The 24,973-nt window shown below is 42.9% G+C and overlaps 1 protein-coding gene across 2 annotated transcripts in view; it reads right to left on the reverse strand.

Annotated features, from left to right (window-relative positions):
• KCNH1 (potassium voltage-gated channel subfamily H member 1) overlaps nucleotides 1-24,973 on the reverse strand; it is a 408,422-nt gene that overhangs the window by 226,173 nt on the left and 157,276 nt on the right. For both annotated transcript variants that reach the window (XM_029229182.1, XM_029229181.1), the window contains exon 7: nucleotides 232-661. In XM_029229182.1, the coding sequence (XP_029085015.1) occupies nucleotides 232-661 (430 nt within the window). The remainder of the gene's footprint in view (nucleotides 1-231; nucleotides 662-24,973) is intronic.

Below are 24,973 nucleotides of genomic sequence, written 5' to 3' on the forward strand. Positions count from 1 at the left end.
TTCTACTTTGTGCTCTTTTGTATTTTCTAAATTTCTTTGCAGTAAACATGTACTGCTTAAATTATCAGGAAAACTATAAAGCCAGCCTTTTAAAAAAAAATCTCTCCCTTATTTTAAGCTATACCACCCTGATCCTGCTGGCACTGTAGCCATTATCCTATTTCCAGCTAACAGAAAGGATGGACAAACATAACATCCCCTGCCCCTTGCGCCAGCCACTGGCATACTTACAACCAATCATCATTATGGCCACTGCAAAGATCTTCTCGATGTCTGTGGATGGGGCGATGTTCCCAAAGCCCACACTGGTGAGGCTGGTCATGGTGAAATACAACGAGGAGATGTACACGGAATTCTTGCTGGGACCCCCTTCCCATTTCCCTGAGCCGGACCCGTTAAACTGGTAAGGGGTGCCAATGTCCATTGCCAGCTGGTAGAGCCAGCTGTTGTTGCGGATGGTCTTCGTGTCCTCGTCAAAGATCTCATAGTCCCCGATGCTGTACCAAATGCAGGCCATCCAGTGAGCAGCCAGCCCGAACACACACACCAGCAGGACCAGCACGGCTGCTCCATACTCAATGTAGTGGTCCAGCTTCCGGGCCACTCGCCCCAGACGGAGCAGCCGGACAACCTTCAGAGAGCTGAACAGGCTGCTGATGCCCTGGAAGAAGAGGAGCACAGGGTCAGGGCCAAGAAACAATGATACTGATGACTCCTTCCCTCCACTCACCAGGGCTGGTCTTTCAGCACAGGTATTCCCTGAGTTGCAATATAAGGCAACCTTTAAAACATTGTTTCAAAGTAAGTCATAATATGGAGAAATGCTCATATATATTTGTATACTTATGCACAATATAATTAGAAGTTTTTCCAAGGTATATGGAAGGGAGATTTCCATTAGCTTTTTTCGTTTTTTACTTCCTTTAAAAAGCAAATAAAAAATAAGACAAATAAAATTGGAATTTTATTCTAATTATACTGTGTGTAAGTATACAAATATATATGAGCATTTTTCCATATCATTACTCATTTTAAAATAATATTAAGCCCTCCAGAAAGTAGGCATAGAGGGGACTTTCCTCAACATAATAAAGGCCATATATGACAAACCCACAGCCACATTGTCCTCAATGGTGAAAAACTGAAACCATTTCCACTAAGATCAGGAACAAGACAAGGTTGCCCACTCTCACCACTCTTATTCAAGATAGTTTTGGAAGTTTTAGCCACAGCAATCAGAGAAGAAAAAGAAATAAAAGGAATCCAAACCAGAAAAGAAGAAGTAAAGCTGTCACTGTTTGCAGATGACATGATACTATACATAGAGAATCCTAAAGATGCTACCAGAACACTTCTAGAGCTAATCAATGAATCTGGTAAAGTAGCAGGATGCAAAATTAATGCACAGAAATCTCTAGGATTACTATACACTAATGATGAAAAATCGAAAGTGAAATTAAGGAAACACTCCCATTTACCATTGCAACAAAAAGAATAAAATATCTAGGAATAAACCTACCTAAGGAGACAAAAGACCTGTATGCAGAAAATTATAAGACACTGTTGAAAGAAATTAAAGACAATACAAATAAATGGAGAGATATACCATGTTCTTAGATTGGAAGAATCAACATTGTGAAAATGACTCTATTACCCAAAGCAATCCACAGATTCAATGCAATCCCTATCAAACTACCACTGGCATTTTTCACAGAACTAGAACAAAAAAATTTCACAATGTGTATGGAAACACAAAACACCCCAAATAGTCAAAGCAATCTTGAGAAAGAAAACTGGAGCTGAAGGAATCAGGCTCCCTGAGTTCAGACTGTACTACAAAGCTACAGTAATCAAGACAGTATGGTATTGGCACATAAACAGAAATACAGATCAATGAAACAGGATAGAAAGTCCAGAGATACACCCACGCACCTATGGTCACCTTATCTTTGATAAAGGAGGCAAGAATATACAGTGGAAAAAAGACAGCCTCTTCAATAAGTGGTGCTGGGAAAAGTGGACAGCTACATGTAAAAGAATGAAATTAGAATACTCCCTAACACCATACATAAAAATAAACTCAAAATGTATTAAAGACCTAAATGTAAGGCCAGACACCATCAAACTCTTAGAGGAAAACAAAGGCAGAACACTCTATGACATAAATCACTGTAAGATCCTTTCTGACCCACCTCCCAGAGAAATGGAAATAAAAACAAAAATAAACAAATGGGACCTAATGAAACTTCAAAGCTTTTGCACAGCAAAGGAAACTATAAACAAGACGAAACCCTCAGAATGGGAGAAAATATTTGCAAATGAAGCAACTGACAAAGGATTAATCTCCAAAATTTATAGGCAGCTCATGCAGCTCAATATTAAAAAAACAAACAACCCAATCCAAAAATGGGCAGAAGACCTAAATAGATATTTCCCCTAAGAAGTTATACAGATTGCCAACAGACACATGAAAGAATGCTCAACATCATTAATCATTAGAGAAATGCAAATCAAAACTACAATGAGATATCATCTCACACCAGTCAGAATGGCCATCATCAAAAAATCTACAAACAATAAACGGTGGAGAGGTTTTGGAGAAAAAGGAACCCTCTTGCACTGTTGGTGGGAATGTAAATTGATACAGCCACTAGGGAGAACAGTATGGACGTTCCTTAAAAAATTAAAAATAGAACTACCATACGACCCAGCAATCCCACTACTGGGCATATACCCTGAGAAAACCATAATTCAAAAAGAGTCATGTACCAAAATGTTCACTGCAGCTCTATTTACAATAGCCAGGACATGGAAGCAACCTAAGTGTCCATCAACAGATGAATGGATAAAGAAGATGTGGCACATATATACAATGGAATATTACTCAGCCATAAAAAGGAATGAAACGGAGGTATCTGTAGTGATGTGGATGGACCCAGAGACTGTCATACAGAGTGAAGTAAGACAGAAAGAGTAAAACAAATACAGTATGCTAACACATATATATGGAATCTAAAAAAAAAAGAAGAAGAAAAAATGGTCATGAAGAACCTAGGGGCAAGATGGGAATAAAGATGCAGACCTACTAGAGAATAGACTTGAGGATACGGGGAGGGGGAAGGGTAAGCTGGGACAAAGTGAGAGAGTGGCATGGACATATATACACTACTAAATGTAAAATAGATACCTAGTGGGAAGCAGCTGCATAGCACAGGGAGATCAGCTCAGTGCTTTGTGACCACCTAGAGGGGTGGGATAGGGCGGGTGGGAGGGAGGGAGATGCAAGATGGAGGAGATATGGGGCAATATGTATATGTATAGCTGATTCAGTTTGTTATAAAGCAGAAACTAACACACCATTGTAAAGCAATTATACTCCAATAAAGATGTTAAAAAATAAATAAATAAAATAATATTAAGGGTTGTGTAACATTTCATATTAAGTAATGAAATATTTTAAGAGTTGCATATTTATTTCATATTGTATATTTCACTCTAATTATATTGTGCATACATATACAAATATTTATGTGTTGAAAAACAGGAAACACACATGGAAAAACATAAAACTTTAACAGTGGTTACTGGTGCACTGTCAAGTTATGGAATTACAGGCAATTTTTGTTATATTTGTATATAGTTTTGTTATGCTTATATATATTTACTTTACAATTACAAAAAAATAGTTTTTAAGATAAAAATAAAGAAACAGCTGAGAAGAACAAAGAACTGAGATTCTGTTTTCCCAGGAAAGTTACAAATTCTTGGAAGGCTACATCACTTCCCTCAGGCCAGGGATACAATCAGACACAATGTACTTAATCACAGTCAATCAAAGAATCTCAGAGCCAGAAGCAGCCTGATTTCACTTGGTCAAGCCTCCTCCTTCCAGTCCCACCGGGACAGGCCTATTCTCCGAATAGTAGTTCTCTAGGGAATAGCACTGTGGTAGGGGCAGGAATACCATTGTAGAAATCTGTAAAATGGGGTCTGACGCCCAGGTAAGTCACTAACTTCCTATGTGAATGTGGACAATGCAGCTACCTCTTAGTTCCCTTGTCTAGACAATGTGGGAGGTGGACTGGAAGAGCTCTACATCTTCTCCAAATGCTCATGTACTTTTATCTCCAAAGGGAACTGAAACATATTACAGAAGCTGTACATTCAAAACCTCAAAACTCCTATTCCAAAGTGATTCCAAGGTGTAGGGAAAGGAGATTTCCATTAAACTTTTCCTACTTCTATTAAAAAGCAAACAAACAAGCAAATGGCATAAAGACATTTCTTTGAACTAAGACTTCGGTCTCCCTTACGTAGCAAAAATGCAGCAGCAGAATGATGCCCTTCACCAGGTAGAATGAATGACTTTTCACTATCCTGAGGAATGGACAGTTTCCAGGTCACTGCTATTCTCTTTTGTCCTCCATACCCTTAATGACAACCCCCAAGGGTTAGGGTACGTCACAGACAGAAGGAAAACGTGTAAATGCTTTCCAGTGACTCTGTGTCAGAGGCTCACCAAGGCTGCTTTCTTCTCCTGGGCACATAGCTAACCACATTTCCCAGTCTCTTTCCATGTGGGTGGGTCTCTGGAACTAGTTCTGGCCAGTGGAATGTGAGGTGAAATGAATTTCACTTCCAAGCCAAGACAGCTAAAAGTTAAGTGTGCTTTCTCTACAAGCTTTTTCTTTCCCCTGACATGTGTTCCTTGAGGCCGAGTACTGAAGATGGTGGATGTACAGCATGGAAGGGGCCTGGGTACCTGGAAGACTATGTGGAACACCCCCCCCCAAATCATCTTGAAACCTATTGTGATGTCAATAAAAAAAGGAACCTCTGAAGTAAGCCACTGAAACTTTTGGGGATATTTGTTACAACAGCGATCATTAGCTGTCTCTGACAAATGAACACACAAACCATATGGAGCATAGCCTTGGCAATAAAAACCACAGATCAGGTTACCACAAATTATTTCACTGAGGTAGGGGTGAAGGAGGTAGGATTTATTGCCCTTTAAAAAAAGAACAAACAAACGGGGACTTCCCTAGTGGCACAGTGATTAAGAATCCGCCTGCAGGCTTCCCTGGTGGCGCAGTGGTTGAGAGTCCACCTGCTGATGCAGGGGACACCGGTTCGTGCCCCGGTCCGGGAAGATCCCACATGCCGCAGAGCGGCTGGGCCCGTGAGCCATGGCCGCTGAGCCTGTACGTCCAGAGCCTGTGCTCCGCAACGGAAGAGGCCACAACAGTGAGAGGCCTGCGTACTGCTAAAAAAAAGAAAAAAGAAGAAGAAGAATCCGCCTGCCAATGCAGGGGACATGGGTTCGATCCCTGGTCCGGAAAGATCCCACATGCCGCAAAGCAACTAAGCCCATGCACCACAGCTACGGAGCCTGAGCTCTAGAGCATGCGAGCCCCAACTGCTGGGCCCATGTGCCACAACTACTGAAGCCCACGCACCTAGATTCCCATGCTCTGCAACAAGAGAAGTCCGCGCACCACAACGAAGAGTAGCCCCCCACTCGCCACAACTAGAGAAAGCCCGCGCGCAGCAACAAAGACCTAACTCAGCCAAAAATAAAATAAAAATTTAAAAAAAAACAAATAACAGTTTTGTAGCCATAAAACTCACAAGAGAAATAATCATTTCTGCCCCAACATACACCTGCAAACAGATAATAATGGGTTTTTCTAGGCCAAGGGACTACATCCCCAGGGTCGGTTCATCCAAACTGCTAACTATGACGAAGTTTACCGTTGGCATGTCCAGTGTTCATCCCCTGGATCCCCTTTACCCTCCATGTGCTTTACTCAAAAATCTGCCATGAGAAAATCCTCACATTAAGGTGTAAAAGACGGATGAGGGTACATGGATATCCTCTCTCCACAGAGTATTTGCATTTTATCAGAGGGAAACCAGCTTCCAATAGTGGAATTAAAAGCACCCACAGCCTGGAAGAAGGAGATATTCTGGGAGGCAAAGGAGCCTTTTTGATGACTCAGAAATCAGACACATATAAGCAGCCACTTATTCGCCACCTCCTCATAAGGAGTTTCCTGAAATCATCTTTGAAAGCAGTTCTACTCTGAAGGAGAACTCATTACCCAGGGCAAAACGACTCCTCGTCATTTTTTCCTCACTCATATTCAACCCAAATCAACATTTATGGAGAACCGACTATGTACTCCGTGTGCTAATGCTACAGGGAAGAGATTAAGATGGCGCTGTCTTTGTCTTCTTGCTCACTATTGCATCTTCAGTGCCTGGCATGTGGAGGATGCTTGATAGAAAGAAAGGAGAGAGGAAGCAAAAGCCTAATAACTAATGAGAGATAATAAATAACTAATTAGTTATTAGCAAAAGCCTAATAACGAATATGATTAGTGAAGAGATACTTCTACCTAATAGTCACAGAACTTGAGAGCTGAGAGGGAGCATAGAAATCATCTAGTCCAGCTCCTCTGAGCCCAGCAAAGTCTTCTAGAGCTCCCTTAAGGAATGGTCATTCAGCCTCTCCTTGAACTCTCCCGTACCTCTTGAAGATCCCATTCTGTGGCAGGCATTCACACAGATCAACAACTGGGTCCCATCACCTTTCACATCTCCCTTACACTCCATCCGCACTTCATCCTTCTTCCCTTCTCCATCCCTTCCCAGTGGCCACCACATCACATGCAACTACTACCCAAAGGCTGTGCTATCCTCTGGCCATATACTCCAGACAACACAAGCATCCCAGACAGTGGATGCATACCGGCATCTCTGTGCCTGCTCCCTCAGCCCAGAATGCCCAGGACCCCAATTTCTGCCAGCCGGTACACTAGTTATCCTTCAGTTCAGGTCTGCCACTACCTCCACCCTACAGACTTCTATGACCACCCCGGAGTCACAACCGATCCCTCACCCCTCCATGTGTCCACGGTATTCTGTATCCATCACTTTGCATTAAAGTTTCCTATACCTGGTTCCCCAACTACATCAAAACTACATCTTCCTGAAGGTAGAAGCCATTTGTTATTCATTTTAGAAGCTTCTTATATTGGGTTGAATAGTGTTCCTCCCCAAATTCAAGTCTTTCCCAGAACCCCAGAACGTAACCTTATGTGGAAATAGGGCCACAAGTGCAGGTATAGTTAGTTAAGACGAGGTCATATTGGAATATGGTGGACCCAGAATCCAGTATGACAGGTGTCCTTATAAGACAAACACAGAAAGACACGTGTGACTATGAATGCAGAGGTTGGAGTGATATGTCTTCAAGCCAAGGAATGCCAAGGATTACCAGCAACACCAGAAGCTAAGAGAAAGGCATGGAACAGATTCTCTTCTAGAGCCTTCAAAGAGAGGATGGCCTAGCTGACACCTTGATTTTAGATGTCTAGCCTCCAGAACTGTGAGAAAATAAATTTCTGCTGTATTAAGCCACCCAGTTCGTGGTAATTTGTCACAGCAGCCCTAGGAAACTAATGTATCTATACAAGGTTTAAAACCAGCATCTTCTCAGAGAGGGTCTCAAATGTTTTCTAAACTAAATTGAAGAGTTTGGCTTATGAGAGAATTCTTTCTCATTTTAACGAGCTTCTGGAACAATATAAAATAAGCACTTCCTCATTGTGTTATCTGTGTATACACAGATGCTCTACTACACGGTTTTGCATCATTTCCCTCTTATTGCACTAACAGTTGGAATTCTAGCTGTTTAAAAGCGTTTCAAGCTATTAATTTGCTTTTTTTGCCTTATTTGCCTGAAGTTCAGTGGATTAGATAAATAGAATATTCCAAACGTTTTTAAAATTTTAGTACGCTAAAAATATGACAGCACCATATGGTAGAGAATCACATTTCCCCAGGGACTTCTTATATCAGAAGTCCTGCCTCACATTTAGATAGTTCCAGAGAGATCTTTATCAAACGCTTAAAGTTATGAAGAACCAAGGATTTCAAGTTGAGTCCACATGGCTGTAGGACAGTGAGAACCTGGGCTGGTGAGCCTCACCATTGAAGGCCAACAAGTACAATTGGAAGGAAGCCTTCTGAAATCTCAATTACCTCAGTTGTAGTGATCTTGATGTTATTCAGATTGAAATGGACATTTGGTAATGATCAGATTCATTTGTGTGTGAACTATCAAGTTTTGCCTACTTACCCAGACCAAATTATTTCGTTAACTTGGGCTATACCTTGCCTCAACTAGCCATATTCATCAATCTTCTGCTCTTTTTTTTTTCCTGTCGTACACATGAAAATAACACTGTCACAGACTGATGACAAAGTGTTATTGAAAAGAACAACTCAGTCTTTCGGGTTCCTGAAAAGTTTCCCCAGGCTTCCAAGTCTGTGTGGTGACACATAGCATCCATAGCAAATTCTGCAGGTACACTCTATTTTTTCTGATTGCTTTCAACCTCACATTACTCAAAATTATTCTTCCACATCCTCCTCCAGCTAAAGGTCTCCTTCATATGCTTCCTCAGAGTCCTCTAGAACCTATCCTCATGCATAGAGAAATTCCCAGCCTCAGGATTTTCATGGATTGTTCCCACCACCTTCCTGCTTTAGTTGAAACTGGCTCTCCCAAGCACCTTGCTTTTCCCCATCCTGGAGTTAGGAGTAGGGAGTTTCAAACTCCACACTTGCATCTTCCCGATAAGAGTTGTTTGACACGCAAAAAAAAAAAAGAAAAAGAAACTCGCCTTCTCGCCTTCTTTAAGATTCATGCCATCCAGCAATACCACCTCCTCATTATTGTCATCTGATTATCAATAGTTAACATCTATTGAATGCTTACAAATATGCCAGAACTTGGGCTTCATCTTTTATTAATTATCCTATTTATCAACTTCTCTGTCCCTCCCTTTCATCACCTGGCTGCCAGCCCATCTCCTGCTATCAGCATGGGAAACTTTAATGTTCATGGGGAAAAATCATTCAACACTCCAGTCTCTCTACTCCCAGTGACCTTCAACCCCCGCCCCCTTTCCTGGGTCTTGTCATCACTGGGAACCGCTCCATCCCTGAAATCTTACACACCAGCATTCAACACAATGACTACACACTTCCATTCCTCCCACTTTCTCCTTTATCACATCCAACCTGCTCTTGGGCTTCTCTTTCATATCTCTACCGCCATCTTTTTTTCCCCAACCATCAGCTGTCTCCAGATTTCACCTCCTTTCGCATCATACTCGACCCCGTTACATCACTTCAAGTACCCTCCTCCAACCCTCACAATCTCTCTCCTTGCCCTCCTGCCCCATTTGCCTGGCCAAACCCAGCAGCGCAGGGACTGGGCTATCATTTCCATTCTCAGCTAAGTCCCCAGATGCTTCTCACCCATCCTTCTCCTCTTCCATCGAGCAACCCCCTCTCCCATTCCCATCAACAGCTATTCCAAATCTTCACTACTCTCTTCAAGATCCCACCTGACCTGTGCCTTCTTATTCTCAGCCAACATTATCTCCCCATTCAGAGAGAGAGCAGAGGCCATGAATATCAATTCTCATCTACATTCCACCTTCACAAACACGAGCATGAGCATTTGCACCATCCTTCCACACTGGACCAAAACTCACTCCTCACCCACCCAGGAACATTATCCCATCAACCATTCACCCTTCCCTCTATTCCCTTCCTTTGTCTTTAAATCTCCCCTTCACAGACTCATTTCTCTTGACTATAATCATACTACCGTCTCTAGTCCTATGCAACTCTCCAGATATATTAACTCTCCTTCTCTTCCTGAAACCATAATCAACACACAATGGCTCAGTTTCCTCATTTCCCAACCCACTGTACTCAAATGTCCACTCACACCACTTCCCAGAATCTACTGTCTCAAAGGTCACCAGTCACCTTCTAATTGTCATACCTTCAGCGTTTGATACCTGTAATGGGCATGTGACATTCTTCATGGCCACACAGGGTCTACACTGTCTGCCTATGTTTGGGGAATCACCATCTTACAAAATAGAGCTCACCTCCCACCCAGAAGTTGAAGACACCATAAACCTTCCTCTGCAGCTTTGTTTGCAGCTAATGGGCAAGCACATGACCTAGAACCTGCCCATCAGAGACACCCACCCCAGTTGCTGGATGGTATCCAGTGGAGGAACTGTGCGGGACGCCTTTTGCAAGAGCATGGCAGCATCACCCAGTTTCCAGAGGCTGCAGGAGCAATTCGGGAATTGATACCCAGGGTCCACTGATGTACTGTCAGCACTGCACGTTTCGAGTCCATGTCCAGTATCAACAGCAGTGGTATGTTCACTGGACCAGCTCTGCTATATGATCTGGGGCATTGTTCCTAGCAGCATAGCCTCCAAATGTTTTCTGTACCTAACATCCTTTTTTTTTTTTCCTCAAGTTCTAGAATTTATATACCAGTGCTATTCTCAATAGACACAAACTGAAAATCACTCATATTGTAATACACATTGGAATAAATTAATAGTTAAATGTTTACACTATGGAATCCTATGCAACAGTGGCAAAGCATGATCACAACAACAGGCAACCATATAGGTATATTCACAAACAACATAAGGAATAAAAAAGCCCAATCCAAAAGTGGTTATCCTGTGTCATAACTGAATAACCTTTTTCCTCCTTACATTAGCCAGACTTGAACCCTGACTACTACCACAATGTGGGATGGACTTGCCTCCCTTAGTTCCCACAACACGTCTTTTTTTTTTTTTTTTAACATCTTTATTGGAGTATAATTGCTTTACAATGGTGTGTTAGTTTCTGCTTTATAACAATAATTCCCCAAAGCATTGCTCTTGGCCGCCTTCTCTTCGCAATATACCCCTTTCCCTGGGCAGCTGCATCCATTAATGTGGCTTTAACCACCATCTATATACTAACTACCTATAAATCCATCTTTCCAAACCAGACATTTCTCCTGACCTTAAGACCCCTATGGGCATGTCACTGGCATACCCCATGGCTTCCTCAGTCTGACATGTCTAACCCTCAGCCCAGCTCCTATTCCCCAGCCTGGAGAATGTGTCCAAGGTATACAGTCTCCAAAGTGAAAAACTAGATGTCTTCATCTTAGCTATGCAAACTTTTAATTCAATGTTCTTTTTACAAGGGTGATGTTAAGGCATATCAGTATTCCAATGCATAATTTGCTGCCATTTGGATAAAAATAGAAAAATATTTTCTTGTCTGTACACATAATATCTATGGAACTATACATAAGATACTAGAAACACTGATGGTCCCAGGAAGGGTGGTGATTCTTCATCGTAATATCCTTTTGAATGTTATACCATGTGAATTTTTGTTTATCCAAAAATTTTAAAACTTAAATTATAAAAATAATTAAATACAAGTTTTAAAATATGACCCAACCCTGCTTAGAACCATTCAATGGCTTTCATTGTCTTCTGAATAAAATTCCATTCGTTTAGCAAAAAACAGATGCCTTTGTAATTTGGTCTTGGACAGCTTCATCATTCACTGCTTCCCTCCCAGGCTGCTCCTTCAGACTCAAGCACTATTCCCCTGGTTCTCTGCCTGGCAAACCCTTACCCATCCTTAAGGACATTTCTCAATACCCCAGTGGTAGGATGAGTCCCATATTTATTACTAAAATTGTGACTGTATCAAGTTTAAAAGTAGTTCACCTTTTAAAATAAATATTAGAGTGAACTCAAATTTATCCCAATAATTGTATTACTCTCTTGTTTGAATTCTAATTTGCTTTCTTGACCCGCAGGAAAAGGAGTATAGGCACGGTGGCACCCTAGAAACTGTGGATCTGATATCACATTCAGGAACATAATCCACTGAGTGTCCGTGATGGTTAATTGTATGTGTCCACTTGACTGGGACACAGGGTGCCCAGATATTTGGTTAAACATTATTCTGGGTGTGTCTGTGAGGGTGATTCTGGAGTGAGATGAATCAACAGACTGAGTAAAGCAGATCACTCTCCCTAGTGTGGGCAGGCCTCGTCCAATCCACTGGAGGCCTAAATTGAACTAAAAGTCGGATAAGGGAGAATTCATGCTCTCTGACTGCTTTCAAGCTGGATATCAGTCTTCTCCTGCACTCAGACTAGAAGTTAACCACATCTCCTGGGTCTCCAGCTTGCAAATGGTGGATTATGGGGCTTCTCAGCTCCATAATCACCATAAGCCAATAATCCTGATCATAGATAGTGATAATATTTATTTTTATATATTTATAATATATATACATCCTACTGGTTGTTTCTCTGTAGGTCCCTAATACAGGGTCTTAGTGGGAGAAAGGTTGAGAACTGCTAGTCTAACACATAACACAGTCATCTCTCCCATGATGCCTTTCCTGATACCCAAAGGCAGAGTTCAACATGCCCTGCACTAGATTCCCATGACTGGTCCTTGATTCATTCTTCCAACAAATACTTACTGAGCACCTATAATATGAAGCAAACATGGTTTCAAACACTGATAATAGATCAGTGATGAACTAGACCAATATCCTCACCCTTCTGGCACTTTCATTCAATTGGGAAAGACAGACAATAAGCAAAATAAGTAAAATAAATGGTATGTTATATGTTATGACAATAAGATGAAAAACTAGCAGGAAATGAAAATAAGGAGTGCCAGGAAGAGGGGGTGACACTCAGTGTTAAATACGGCTGTGAAGGAAAACTTCACTGAGATCTTGGCATTTAAGTAACAGTTAGTGGAGATGAGAATTTGAGCCACCAGAGCATCTAAGGGAAGCATGCTCCAGGCAGAGGGAGCAGCAAGTACCACATGTTCCGGGGTAGGAGGGTCACATGGTCTTTATATTAGGTTGGCAGGCCCTTGAGATCAGGAAACACACCTTTCATGAGAGTAATAGTTAATTATTTTAATTTAATGAAAATAGCAATTTATTGAGTACTTACTAAGTGCCAGACACAGTAAGTGCTTTACAAGCATTCTCTCATTTAAACCTCTTAATCTTGTGAGGTAGGTATGTTATATATCCAATTTACAGATGAAGAAACCGATAGAATCGTTTGTCCAGAATCACACAGGTAGAAAGTAGCAGAGCTGCAATCTGAACGCTGACCAACTGACTCCCAAGAGTATGCTTTTAACCCTCTGCTCTAAAGACTCCACCTTTAATTTCCCATCTTTTGAGTTCTAGCACCTTGCAGATGGTCAGTAAGTGTTTGTTGAATGGAAACTCACCCTGAGACTTCCTCCAAGGAGAAGTGACAGTGGTAAGTCTAGAGGTCTGTTATAAGGATTTACTACTTTATTAACAGAGCTTGGTTTGTTTGTTATCTTTAAAACAGAGATGACTTCAAGAATAAATGTTCCATGACGATCCCACCACTCTGAGAACTGCAGGTCCATTTTAACTGCATAATGGAATAAACTGGCTTACCAGATCTTATTGGAGGTTACTCCCTGAAGCTTAAATATAACTTGCTTCCCTTTCATTGCTTCAACATTTTACTTTAGTCTCATTTAATTTGATTCAGTCATTTCCTGAAAACTTAGTACAGGAAGACATAGCCCAGAGCTACCAGTGATACAAAACCAAGGCAGACGCAATCCCCTGCCCTTACAGTGCCTACGATCAGACCAGAGAGAAGAATACAGCCTGCAAATGACACAGCCTGAAAACACAGACTGCAATGTGGCAGCAAACACAAGTTAGCTGCCACTATAAAGACTGAAAGAGCACAAGTCTGGGGGTGGTGCATAAACGGAATGTTTCTAGTTCACCTAACAGGTCTGTGGACCATATTCAGGGGAAGGATGTGGTTAGGAAGTGTAAGGGAGCTTTTAGCCAGAAATGGGATAGCTTGCAGCCTTCCATTCGTTTAATCCAATAATGTATCCAAAAGGCATATCTGCAGTCTTCTTAGAAAACAATCACTGAAGGAAGTTTAGAAATTTCACTTAAAACCATCCACTTTCCTTCTGTTTACAATTCAAATCATAAAATAAACTATGTATTTAGTTGTGATATTATACCATCAGGCTCTTTTCCTTTCTAGAGGCTCCAAAAATGGAAATCTTTATCACTGGCCAAATAAAATCCAAAGGATATAGTATACAGAATCTGGTTTTATCAAGCCATGTCTCTGTCTTTCTCAGAATAGTAATCTCAGGTTTTCTTCTTGCAGGGAAGTGAAATGAATCCAAGTAGCCTAGACTGTACTTTCTCTCCTATGAAGGAAGCAATAAAATTATGTTGTGTCTGCAAGTCTGATATTGCTGCAGAATCAGCCATGCCCTCAATCTGCTTTAGGCTGATTTAAATTATCAGAGAATTTAAGTCAAATCAATGGCACAGGTGAAAATCCCAGTGACTTCCAGGAGGGTCATGTCTGTAGGAGTTTTCAGCACTGGGGCCCAAGTAGCACACTGGTTCACAAATCATTGTCTGGCCAGAGCTCTTGACAGGAAACAACACTGATATTATGAAAGCATCATCTTAACTAGTAACATGTGAAGACTCGGTTGGGCCTCCAGACCACAGGTGATAACACTAATTCATGGAGAGGAGAGGTGCAGATCATTCCCTATGCAATCTAATTTGGCTTAAAAGACACCCTTCTTCCCCAGACATGATCCACTTCATTCTCATCTTCACCCAAAACCAAGCTTCAAAAAGACCCCAGAAGACCCCAAAAGCCAGAAAGTAGCCCCCAAATGTATAGCCTCATGACAAGCACTAGGAACGTGGGGTATGGCCTTGAGGCCTCCAGCAGGGTGGCGAGGAGGGATGACTCATGCAGCTGGTTTAGATGTGGGAAAGGTTCCTGAGGTTTGGGGAGCCCGGCAGAGCAAACAGCAGGCCAGTAGCCCACACACCCAGGTTGTAACTGTGAGAACTGGGGCAGGTGTGAAGTATTCCCAGAGCTCAGGAACTAGCTCACCTGCATTGAGCAAGCACAAGCCCCAGGGCACAGAGCATTCCAGGACAAGAGCTACACAAGCTGCTGGGCACACTTCTGAGGGACCACAGGGAACTCAAAGAAGGGTCCCTGGCGCAGGCTACGGGGTCGGCTTAGCCCCAGGACACTTCTCGATGTTACTGGCACACAGGGCACTGAGAAAGGGATGGGGAGAAACAGAAGACTCTCAGATGACAGCATGGTCCTAAATTCAGGGATTCCTAGGTTTAAGGTAATAAGAACTCCCTTTTGGCTAGAAGAAGGGTCTGTGCTTCGCCTCTAATATTGTTCATGGTTTTAACTGTCCCATCTTCACAACAGATTGAAAGCCCTCGAGGGCTCTTCCTCCATGCAGCCTCAGCAGTGAGTGGTGATGGGATCATTCTAGACTCTTCCATTCCATGAAGCAATGACAGACACAGAGCTTCACTCTACTAACATCTGGCCCTCCGAGAGTAAGTCTCTGTAGGAATATTGTAAGGAAAAACTATGGCTCCTTAAAGAGGCTTCTGGTAAGTATAGAGCTCCAAACTTTGTGGAAGCAGGTGGAAGTAAGTAAAGATAATCACCATTCTGTGTGGTTAAACTAATCAGCAACTACAACTCTGGGGAAAAAGAGAAGCCACAGAGAAAAGAAATTATTTTCTCATTAGGAAAAAAAAAAAAGGCCACCATGAGGAGGTCCCATGTACACGCAAAGCCACATATAGGACTCAGGCTTGGGGCCAGGCCCTGCCTCTGCCGTGCTCTTACTAACTCTGTGACCCTAGTAGGTTCCTCAACCTCTCTGAGCCTCATTTCTTCACCTGTAAAGCGGAGGAAATGCATTTACACAGGGTTAATGCTCACAGAAGTATTAGCTGTGGTTGTCGTTACTCAAGAAATGGTCGGCTTGCTTTCCTTCAGCTGTAAAAATTCAGCCAAAGAAAGAAGAAAAAGACAGGCTTCCCTGGTGGCGCAGAGGTTGAGAGTCCGCCTGCCCTGGTCCGGGAAGATCCCACATGCCGCGGAGCGGCTGGGCCCGTGAGCCATGGCCGCTGAGCCTGCGCGCGTCCGGAGCCTGTGCTCCACAACGGGAGAGGCAGAGCCCCAGGGGTAAGTGAAAGTCAGTCTCGCCTGATGTTGGGCTGCAACCCGCAAGCTTTGTAACTGCCCAGCCTCAAGACCGAAGAAAGAGCCCAGAGACAGCAAAAGAGACATCAATGTATTACTGGACAAGGGACTCTTACGCAGGCTGAGGCAGAAGGTCCTGAGCAACACCACATCACACACAGCAGGCAGCAGGCAGAACATGGCAGCATCGCAGGCTAGCATTTATAGGGGAAGTGACGTTTAGGTTGGCTTATCAGTTACCAGGGAAACCAGCAGCTGGGGCTCCTCCCTCACAGCCCCTCAGGTTAACGACCAACACAAGGGCAGATGTCGTCCCTTAATAAGCTAGCAGGTGGACCTGTTCTGGCCTAAGCATTAGAACGATCGCTACCTGGGGTGGGGACAAGCAGGCTCATGTGAGTAGGGTGCAGGTGAAGCGGGGACTGGGTCAGAGGGCATACAAAGAGCAAGAGAACAGCCATGTTGAGTGGCCTGGCCATACACCTGATAAGGGTATGAAAGCCCGAGGATATCTGGAAAACTAATAGAACACAGCTTACACCTAGGTATTTGTATTTCTAAATGTGCTTTAAAGATCTAGCACTCTGACTACAATGATTAGAAATTATTAAAATAACAAACATGCCACCTAGAAGTTGATTGCGATGGAAAAGTAGTGTATAGACCCTGACCTGTCAACCCCATGCTGCTAAGTCATAACAAATAACCACAATAATTCATTAAGCACTTGCAATGCGCCAAGCCTATAGGATAAATAGTATAATTCTCTCCATTTTATACAAATGTATGGACTTCTCATGAATTAACTGATGGACAAGCAACCATGGGGGATGATGAGCTGCAATCAGATTTTAAAAACAAGCAATAAAATCAAACCCTTCCGCGGCTGTTCCAAAGACACAACGAGCCTGCCCTTTTCCTCCATTCACTCAGGAAGTCCTCCCCCAAAGCCAACTTGGCTACAGTAGGGGAGACTGATGATTGGCACCTTCTCTTCTAGCAGCGAGTAGGCTGTGTGTATATACAGCAAGCAGCAGAATGGAAAAGTAAAAAACAAAAGCAGTGGTAGAATGAAAAGATGATGCTCCTTCAATCACCTGAAAACCAATGACACGAAAAAGCTGAGATTGGAACTGTGCTGTATTTGTACAGACTGAGGACTCTGGGCTCTTAAAAGGTGACCAACCTGCAGACAGGCAGGATGGCATCCCAGCACTACCCAGGGCAGCACCTCATGCAAGTTCCTTGGAGATCCCGTAACTAGGGGTTCCCCACACATAACAGTCCCAGTGACGGGAAACTGGCTCCAGTTCTTTAAGTGCTGTTTATTATTCAGATCACTTCGCCAAAGCCACTGATGCCCAGAGAGGGGAAGAGACTAACCCAAAGGCCAGTGGCCAAGCTGGGGCCATTTTGCAGGTCTTCCAACTCTCAGCTGGTACACAGAGCTATAGTGAGGCTACAGCAAAAAAATTCATAGGGACATCTTTTGGAAAATTAAAATCTAAAGCTCTACAAGTGAGTGCTGGTGGCACTGTTGATATTATTTATAAATGGTTTTTAAAGTCATGCTGCATTTAGAGACAGTAATTTAAGTCCCTTCCTGGTGATAGTAGGACAGTCCCATATTTATACAGAAAAGAGCTCTCAGCTGCAAAGGCCTCCAGGCAAGTGAACAGAGCCACGGTTCTCCAGCCCAGAAAGCAGATGGCCAAAGGAAGCTGCGACAGGGTGGGACCACTAAATGGCCCAAACCTAAATGCAGGACATAAGCCTCACTCAGGAGTCCTGGGATGACAGAAGTTTGGATCAGGAGGGGACCCCAGGGATCACAGAGCTCACATCCACCATCTTACAGATAAAAAAACAAAGGTGCAGGGAGAGCTCACTGTATCCATGAAACAAGGATTCCCCATTCTCCCCTCCCCAGAAATCTCAGATTTACTTCTCTCTCTAACATACCCTATCCCCTTCCCTGTTTCATTTTTCTCCAGAGCATTTATAGTATTTCCTCCCTACCTGTGGGGGTACATTCCAAGACCCCTAGTGAATGCCAGAAACTGAGGATAGAACCAAACCCTATCCAGTTGATCCCTGAACAATGCAGGGGTTAGGGGTGTCAATCCCCCGAGCAGTCGAAAATCTGTGTATATCTTTACGGTTAGCCTTCCATATCCACTGTTCCGCACTGGCGGATTCAACCAATTGTGGATTGGGTAGAACCATAGTATTTATTTTTAAAAATCTGCATATAAATAGACCCACACAGTTCACACCCATGCTGATCAAGAGTGAACTCTATATACTATATTTTTTCCTATACAAGCATGGCTGTGATAAAGTTTAATTTATAAATGAGGCACAGTAAGAATATCCAAATTGCCAGCATAATGACTCTTGTATTCGGGGGCCATTATTAAGTAAAATAAGGGTTACTTGAACACAAGCACTGGGATACCATGATGCTACGACAGCCAATCTTGTAACTGACGTAGCTACCAAGTGAGTAACGGACAAAGGGATGATCCATGTCCAGGGTGAGACAGGGCAGGATGGCTGGAGATTTCATCACACCACTCAGAACAGCACACAGTTTAGAACTTAAACACCATTGTTTCTTTCTGGAATTTTCCATTTAATATTTTTGGACCACAGTTGACCGAGGGTATTTGAAACCATGGAAAACAAAACCACAGATGAGGGGTAGGGGTGGAGGGGACTACTGTATAGGCTTTGCATTTTATATATTATAGGCTTTACGCTTGTTTATTGCTTGCCCCCCATACTACAAGGTAAACACCACGCTGAGGAGCACTGCTGTATCCTCAGCACCTAGAACACTGCAACAAGCTCTCAGTAATGATCGGTTGAGTGGATGGATACATCGCATCCACCTAGCACTTAAGAGTTTACAAAGTATTTCCGTGAACATTATCCCTTGGTTTTCGTTAAATAACTGAAAATGTCTTAGAGGAATCACAACATGAAGGTCAGACTTTATATCTCCCCCTGGTGTTGGAGCAGGTCCTAGTGGCCTGAGGCAGGGCTTGTACTTTCCTGGGGGGAATTAGGGAGCACTGGGCCGGAAAGCAGCCCCAGCATACCTGCCCGTCCTGGAAGCCAGGGAGCAGACTAGTCTTCCTGAGGGAGGCAAGATGCCCTTCCCCTCACTGGTGAAAGCCTGGAGGCAAAACCATGTTTTAGAATTGTAAATCCTTTTCCATTTGCTTCACTCAGGACCAAAACTAGGACACTAGTTTGTGAAGTGGACAATCGCTGGAACACTCCTGGCTTTAGAAACTCCTGTAATACTCATCCAGCTTTTAGATGCAGAGTACATGGCACTGCCTTCCCTGGGGCATCCACTTCAGCCCAAAAGACAGATCTCACAATAAACAAGGGAGTATCATGTCCCCAGATTTGTGTTTTATTCTCCACCTGGATTATTCTCAGCCATGTGTCTAAAACTTCTACCATTTTTCAATAAAAACCAGCTCAAACAATACCTCTTCATGGAAGCCTGGTCTGAATCTCCCCTTCCCCTGCCCCTCCGCCCCTCTCTGTAATCAATCTCTTCTCACTGAATTCCCACAGCATTTGGTACCATTATTACAACATTCATCATGTCCTACCTTTTACCAAAGCTTTTTCTATCTTGACCTCCTATTACATATATAAACCCTTTCTTAGCAACAGAACACGTTCCTTTCACCTAGATATGTCCCTAAGGCATCCAGCACAGACCCAGCACATGGCCGACATACAGTAATTGATTCCTGAATGATCATGAACACGTGATTAGCTATTGGGAGGAACACGACAAGTTATAGCTAAAACCCTACCCTTATCCTCAGGCCTGCATCCATCCAGGGCTCTCTGACTGAATTTGACCTACCTGCTTCTACCATCTTACACTAGCTTTATCAAATGACTCTCCCGCACAAAAAGCCATTTGTTGGTATTATAAACTGATTGCTTCTTTGAGAATGTACTACCCTCAAATCATATCAAGAACCTTCAAAGGTTATTTCTCAATAATCCTTTTACTGGACATTAATAGATGAAAAAAAAATCTAAATGACAGGGCTTCCCTGGTGGCGCAGTGGTTGAGAGTCCGCCTGCCGATGCAGGGGACACGGGTTCGTGCCCTGGTCTGGGAAGATCCCACATGCCGCGGAGCGGCTGGGCCCGTGAGCCATGGTCGCTGAGCCTGCGCGTCCGGAGCCTGTATTCCGCAACGGGAGAGGGAACAACAGTGAGGGGCCCGCATACCGTAAAAAAAAAAAAAAAAAAAAAATCTAAAAGACAGAAAACACCCATTCCAGAACGCTGGATGTTAACTTTGGCTTGGTTCCTCCTTGTCTCTCATTCCCCACATACAGACAATCGTGCAGTTCTATTACTTGTGCCTCTACCTGTTTCCAGAACCAGTCCAACTTTCTCCATCCTCATCGACAGGGTCGTCTGTCACCTGGATTGCTGCCCCAGCTGCCCTGACTGGCCCCTTGCCTCCAAGCCCACCCCAATCTAATTCATCCTCCACGCTGCAACCCCATTATTCTCTCTAAAAAGCAATTCTGGTCACACTCCTCTCCTGCTCAGGCTCTTCAACGCCCTCATGATATACAGTCCGTGCTCCCCAGTGGAGCACGCAAGTCTCTGGTGATCTGGCCCCTACCTGCCCCTCCTGCCTTCTCTCTCCCCTCCTCACACACCTACACTCCAGCCACACTGAACAACCTGAATTCCTCAGACACACCAGCTCTGTCTTACCGCCTTCCCTTCACATAGGCTGGTCACCCTGCCTGAAACGATGTCTCCTCCCATCGTCCTCTTCTCCCTTTTCACCCGGTCAATTCCCTACTTATCCTTCATTTTAAGACTCTTCCCTGAGCTCCCAGCCAAGGCAGCCTGCTGCCAAGCATCCAGATGGCATCCCCGTGTACTCACACTGTGTGCTATCACAGCCAGCTTACCTGTCCCCCCGCTTGCCTCCCATACATGACTTAGCTTCTTGACGGCAGGGGCCCTGTCAATCTCAACACCAAATCCCCAGAACCTACTTGGCCCTGTGCCTGGTGCTAACAGGAACTCCACAAATAACTATGAAATGACGTTGGAAATTAGATCAGCCTCTGAGGAGGCAGCTTCTGAACAAGGGTGAGACCATTATCCTCCATATCCACAGCTCAATCCCTACCCCCATTCACACCACTGGAATGCTGAAAAGCAAATTTAAAACAAATCTAAATGCTCCTTAAAATAAATGAAAGACAAAATAAGCTATATATGTTATGTTCACTGAGACACTACTGGTCAAAGTGAAGAAACGGGGACAACCTACATATCCAACAATAGAAAAAAATAAAAGAATAAAAATAAATTTACATTAACTTTGGAAAACTTATACAATTATCAGAAGAATATACTGTAAAATAAAATAAATAAGGGATCAGGGGTCAGAAATCCTGACTTTACTTGCTTGCTATCTGTGTGACCTTGAGTTTATCACTTAATCACCAAGTCTCCATCTTATCACATGGGTTGTTGTGATAATAAAACAAGACAATGGATATAAGGGCATTTTTACATTTTTAAAACACTATACAAATACAAGCTCGTTCAAATTATAATTATGATGACTATTACAGAAAAGTATTTACAACACAAAGTGAGAAAAGCTGTGTACAAACATGTGTACGACCATGTAAATTACATGTACGTTTAGATAAAGACTGGAAGGAAATGAGCAGAAATGAAAAAGTAGGGGATTAGGGCAGGGGTCAGCAAACATTTTCTGTAAAGGGCCACACAGTAAATATTTCAGGCTTTGGAAGCCATACAGTCTGTCACAACTACTCAGCTCTGCCCATGTTAGCCCAAAGCAGCCAAAAATAATACATTAACAAATGAGCATGACTGTGTTCCAATAAAACTTTATTTATCAACACTGAAATTTGAATTTCATGTCATTTCACATATCGCAAAATATCATTCTTCTCTTCTGGCTTTTTTCAACCATTTAAAAATGTAAAAACTATTCTTAGCTCACAGGCAATACAAAAACAGGTGGTGGGCAGGATTTGGCCAGATGGTGACAATTTGCTGATCCCTAGGTTAGGGTGATATATAGTGAACTATTTTCTTGTAATATAATTTTCTTTAATGTGTTACATGATTTTTATATTTAAAGGAAAAAAAAGAACGATACCATGAATTCCCTGGGGTCTGCCAGAGCCATTAAAAACTGACCACCCTCAAATTCAAACATGAGTCAGCTGGACCTCATTTCCTCTGTGAACCCATGTCCCATAACAAGCCATCACAGCCCCAGAAGTCTAGCCTCATCTCTCCTTGGAGACTCTCATACAAGACTTGCTGATTCCTTAGCTTCGGCATTTCAAGTTCCCGTCTAAGGTCTTAACCCAAATCTGAAACCAAGCAGGACCCTGTGGGGCATGGAAGCCTCTCTGTGTCCCTCATTTCCTGTTTGTAGGGAATAGACTCCAGCATCCATGACCTTCCCTGAGTTCCAAAGAGCAGATTTGAACAGTTGCTAATCAGGGAAGGCAGGGGATGCAGAGACAAGGGAGGAGTAGCCAAGAAACACTAGTGCAGTTTTGGGGCAGGGCCCTGGTTCCCCCTCAAGGGATACACATAACAATATCTTCGAGCTCTTCTACAGAACTAAAACCCCCAACAAATGGAAGTTGTTAGCATCCTTCATTCCAGAGAAGACCACCTGAGGCCAGATTAAAGAAACGCAGGCCCTACACATACTCTGATCCTTATCAGCAACCCTGCCCTTGAACCACTGCTATAAAACTCCTCACCAAATCCCCCTGGGTTGGGACATACAGTTTTTGAGGGCACAAGCCCACTGTGTCCCCCTTTGCCTGGCAAAGCAATAAAGCTCTTCGTTTCTACTTCACCCAAAACTCTGTCTCCGAGATTCGATTCAGCACTGGTGCACAGAGGCCGAGTTTTCAACATCATGACCAATTTCTTCAAGACCAAACTCTAGGCTCACCTTCTCCAAGGAGTCTTCCCTGAGTGACCACAATCCAAATAGGTCACTCTTTTGCTTTATTATGTAATTTGACTATAGATTTTTTTTTTTTTTTTTTACATTGTTCCCAATTGTTACATCCCAGTGTGTTTTCCCTCCCAACAAGATACTAAGATCAAGGGCAGGACCCATGCCTTCTGCTACTTTTCCACCTCCCATAGAGCTTCCTAGAGGACTTCACAATGTTAGTTGAATAAATGGTGAGAAGAGAACCCAGCCAATGAATGGGGTGCATCAGCAAATGGTCCAGGTTTCTGCTGTTGAGTTTAGTAATGACATGATTAGCACTCTTGGCAGATCTTCCACAACGAGCCATATCGCCCATTGTAATTGTTCATCTGGTCATTATAGTGGCACATTCCAAGCTGCTGCAAAAGTAATTATATTCTGTTCACAGAACCACTCACCTCAATTATAGGCCTCAGCATCAACATTATGAGATAACACTATATAAAGATGCTATGAATCATTCGGCTGGGTATAGGGAGGATTTTCAAAAGAAAGAATGGTGAAGCCTGTGAAGCCTGCTTTAATCAAATACAGTATTCTTCTGAAATCAGAAGTCAGTGAGGAAAAGATTATCAAGCTACACAGACACAGAACAAGAATGAAAACAGATGTGATGAAATAAAGTTTGTATTTTAAGGCAAGATGAGAAAAATTTAAACATGAAATTTTTCTCTGCCCCTTTGGGCCTCCTCCTTTCCTGCTGCTGTGCATTGTGCACCTGCATTATGCATTGAACAGACCTGTGCAACAGCAGAAATACCTGCTCAACCATAAAGATCAATTTTTCTTCTTCTGGTGCCAACCGCGTAACTCTTTAGAAGAACATTCTTTTCTTAATCTTATAAGGGGTCATGATGACCCACCACGTGCCTTGTATGTGCAGACATCTTTGGTGAACTTTATGTACAATGCCAATATATCATTTCCCTTAAAAATAGTGATTGGTGCAGAACAGGCTGGGTCAGGCACTGGGGAGATACAGGGCTGCGTCTAACGGAAGTTCTTAGCTTAAATACGTACTTATGACCTTATTAATGTTACTAGCTATATCATTACTTCTATTCTGCCTATTTTACAAGATTATTGTTTCCTGCATTACCAGATGTATGACTGAGGCTTCAAAAAAGTAAGGATGACGAAGCGACTTGAAATGATCAACCAAATATATAGTTTTATAAGATCAAGGACTGTAATAGTTTAACTCTGGATAAGGGAGGAAGCAACAAGAGGGAACCATTCCCTGGACCATAACAGACTAGTAAGACAGACAGTCCAGAGGCTTTTGGCTAGTAAAAAGCCAAAAGGGCCTCGTCCAGTAACAGCGCATTGAATGGCTATCAATGAAATCCTCATCTGACCTGGGAATAAGCATTCCTAGTGCCAAGAGGCAAACTGGTCATGAAATGCCTCCCAAATCTTGGTCCAAATTAAGGCCAAAAGGGAGGGGATTATAAAATAACGAATGTTGCCCACCAGCCAGTTCTACAAGAATCAAGTCATTAGCTACTACAGTCACTGACCTACAACACACCCTGAAAGGAATTAAGGGTGAAGATCAGAATGAGGCATGGGAAAACTGGCAAAACTGGTCCTCAGATAGTTAGAGATCTGCAGGAGAAAATTATATGAACCCCGTTTCTTGCATCTTCCCATATTCAGAAAAGCACTAAAACCATTAACCAAGATGTCTGTTCCTCATGAATAGTAGGAACCTTCTACCAAGATGTGTGCTTGACTGCATGTACCCCTTAGGGAAAATCACATATATACTGGCCTCCGCCATTATCTCTTAGGAACAGTTCTCAGAGCTCTCTGAGAGACAGTCTTCCAGGTTAAAATCCTCAGGTTGGCTCAAATAGAATTTTTCATTTCTTTCTTAT

This window comes from Monodon monoceros, unplaced genomic scaffold (assembly GCF_005190385.1).
Source record: "Monodon monoceros isolate NGI ecotype Baffin Bay Population unplaced genomic scaffold, NGI_Narwhal_1 Super_Scaffold_18, whole genome shotgun sequence".
Taxonomy (NCBI): Eukaryota; Metazoa; Chordata; class Mammalia; order Artiodactyla; family Monodontidae; genus Monodon; species Monodon monoceros.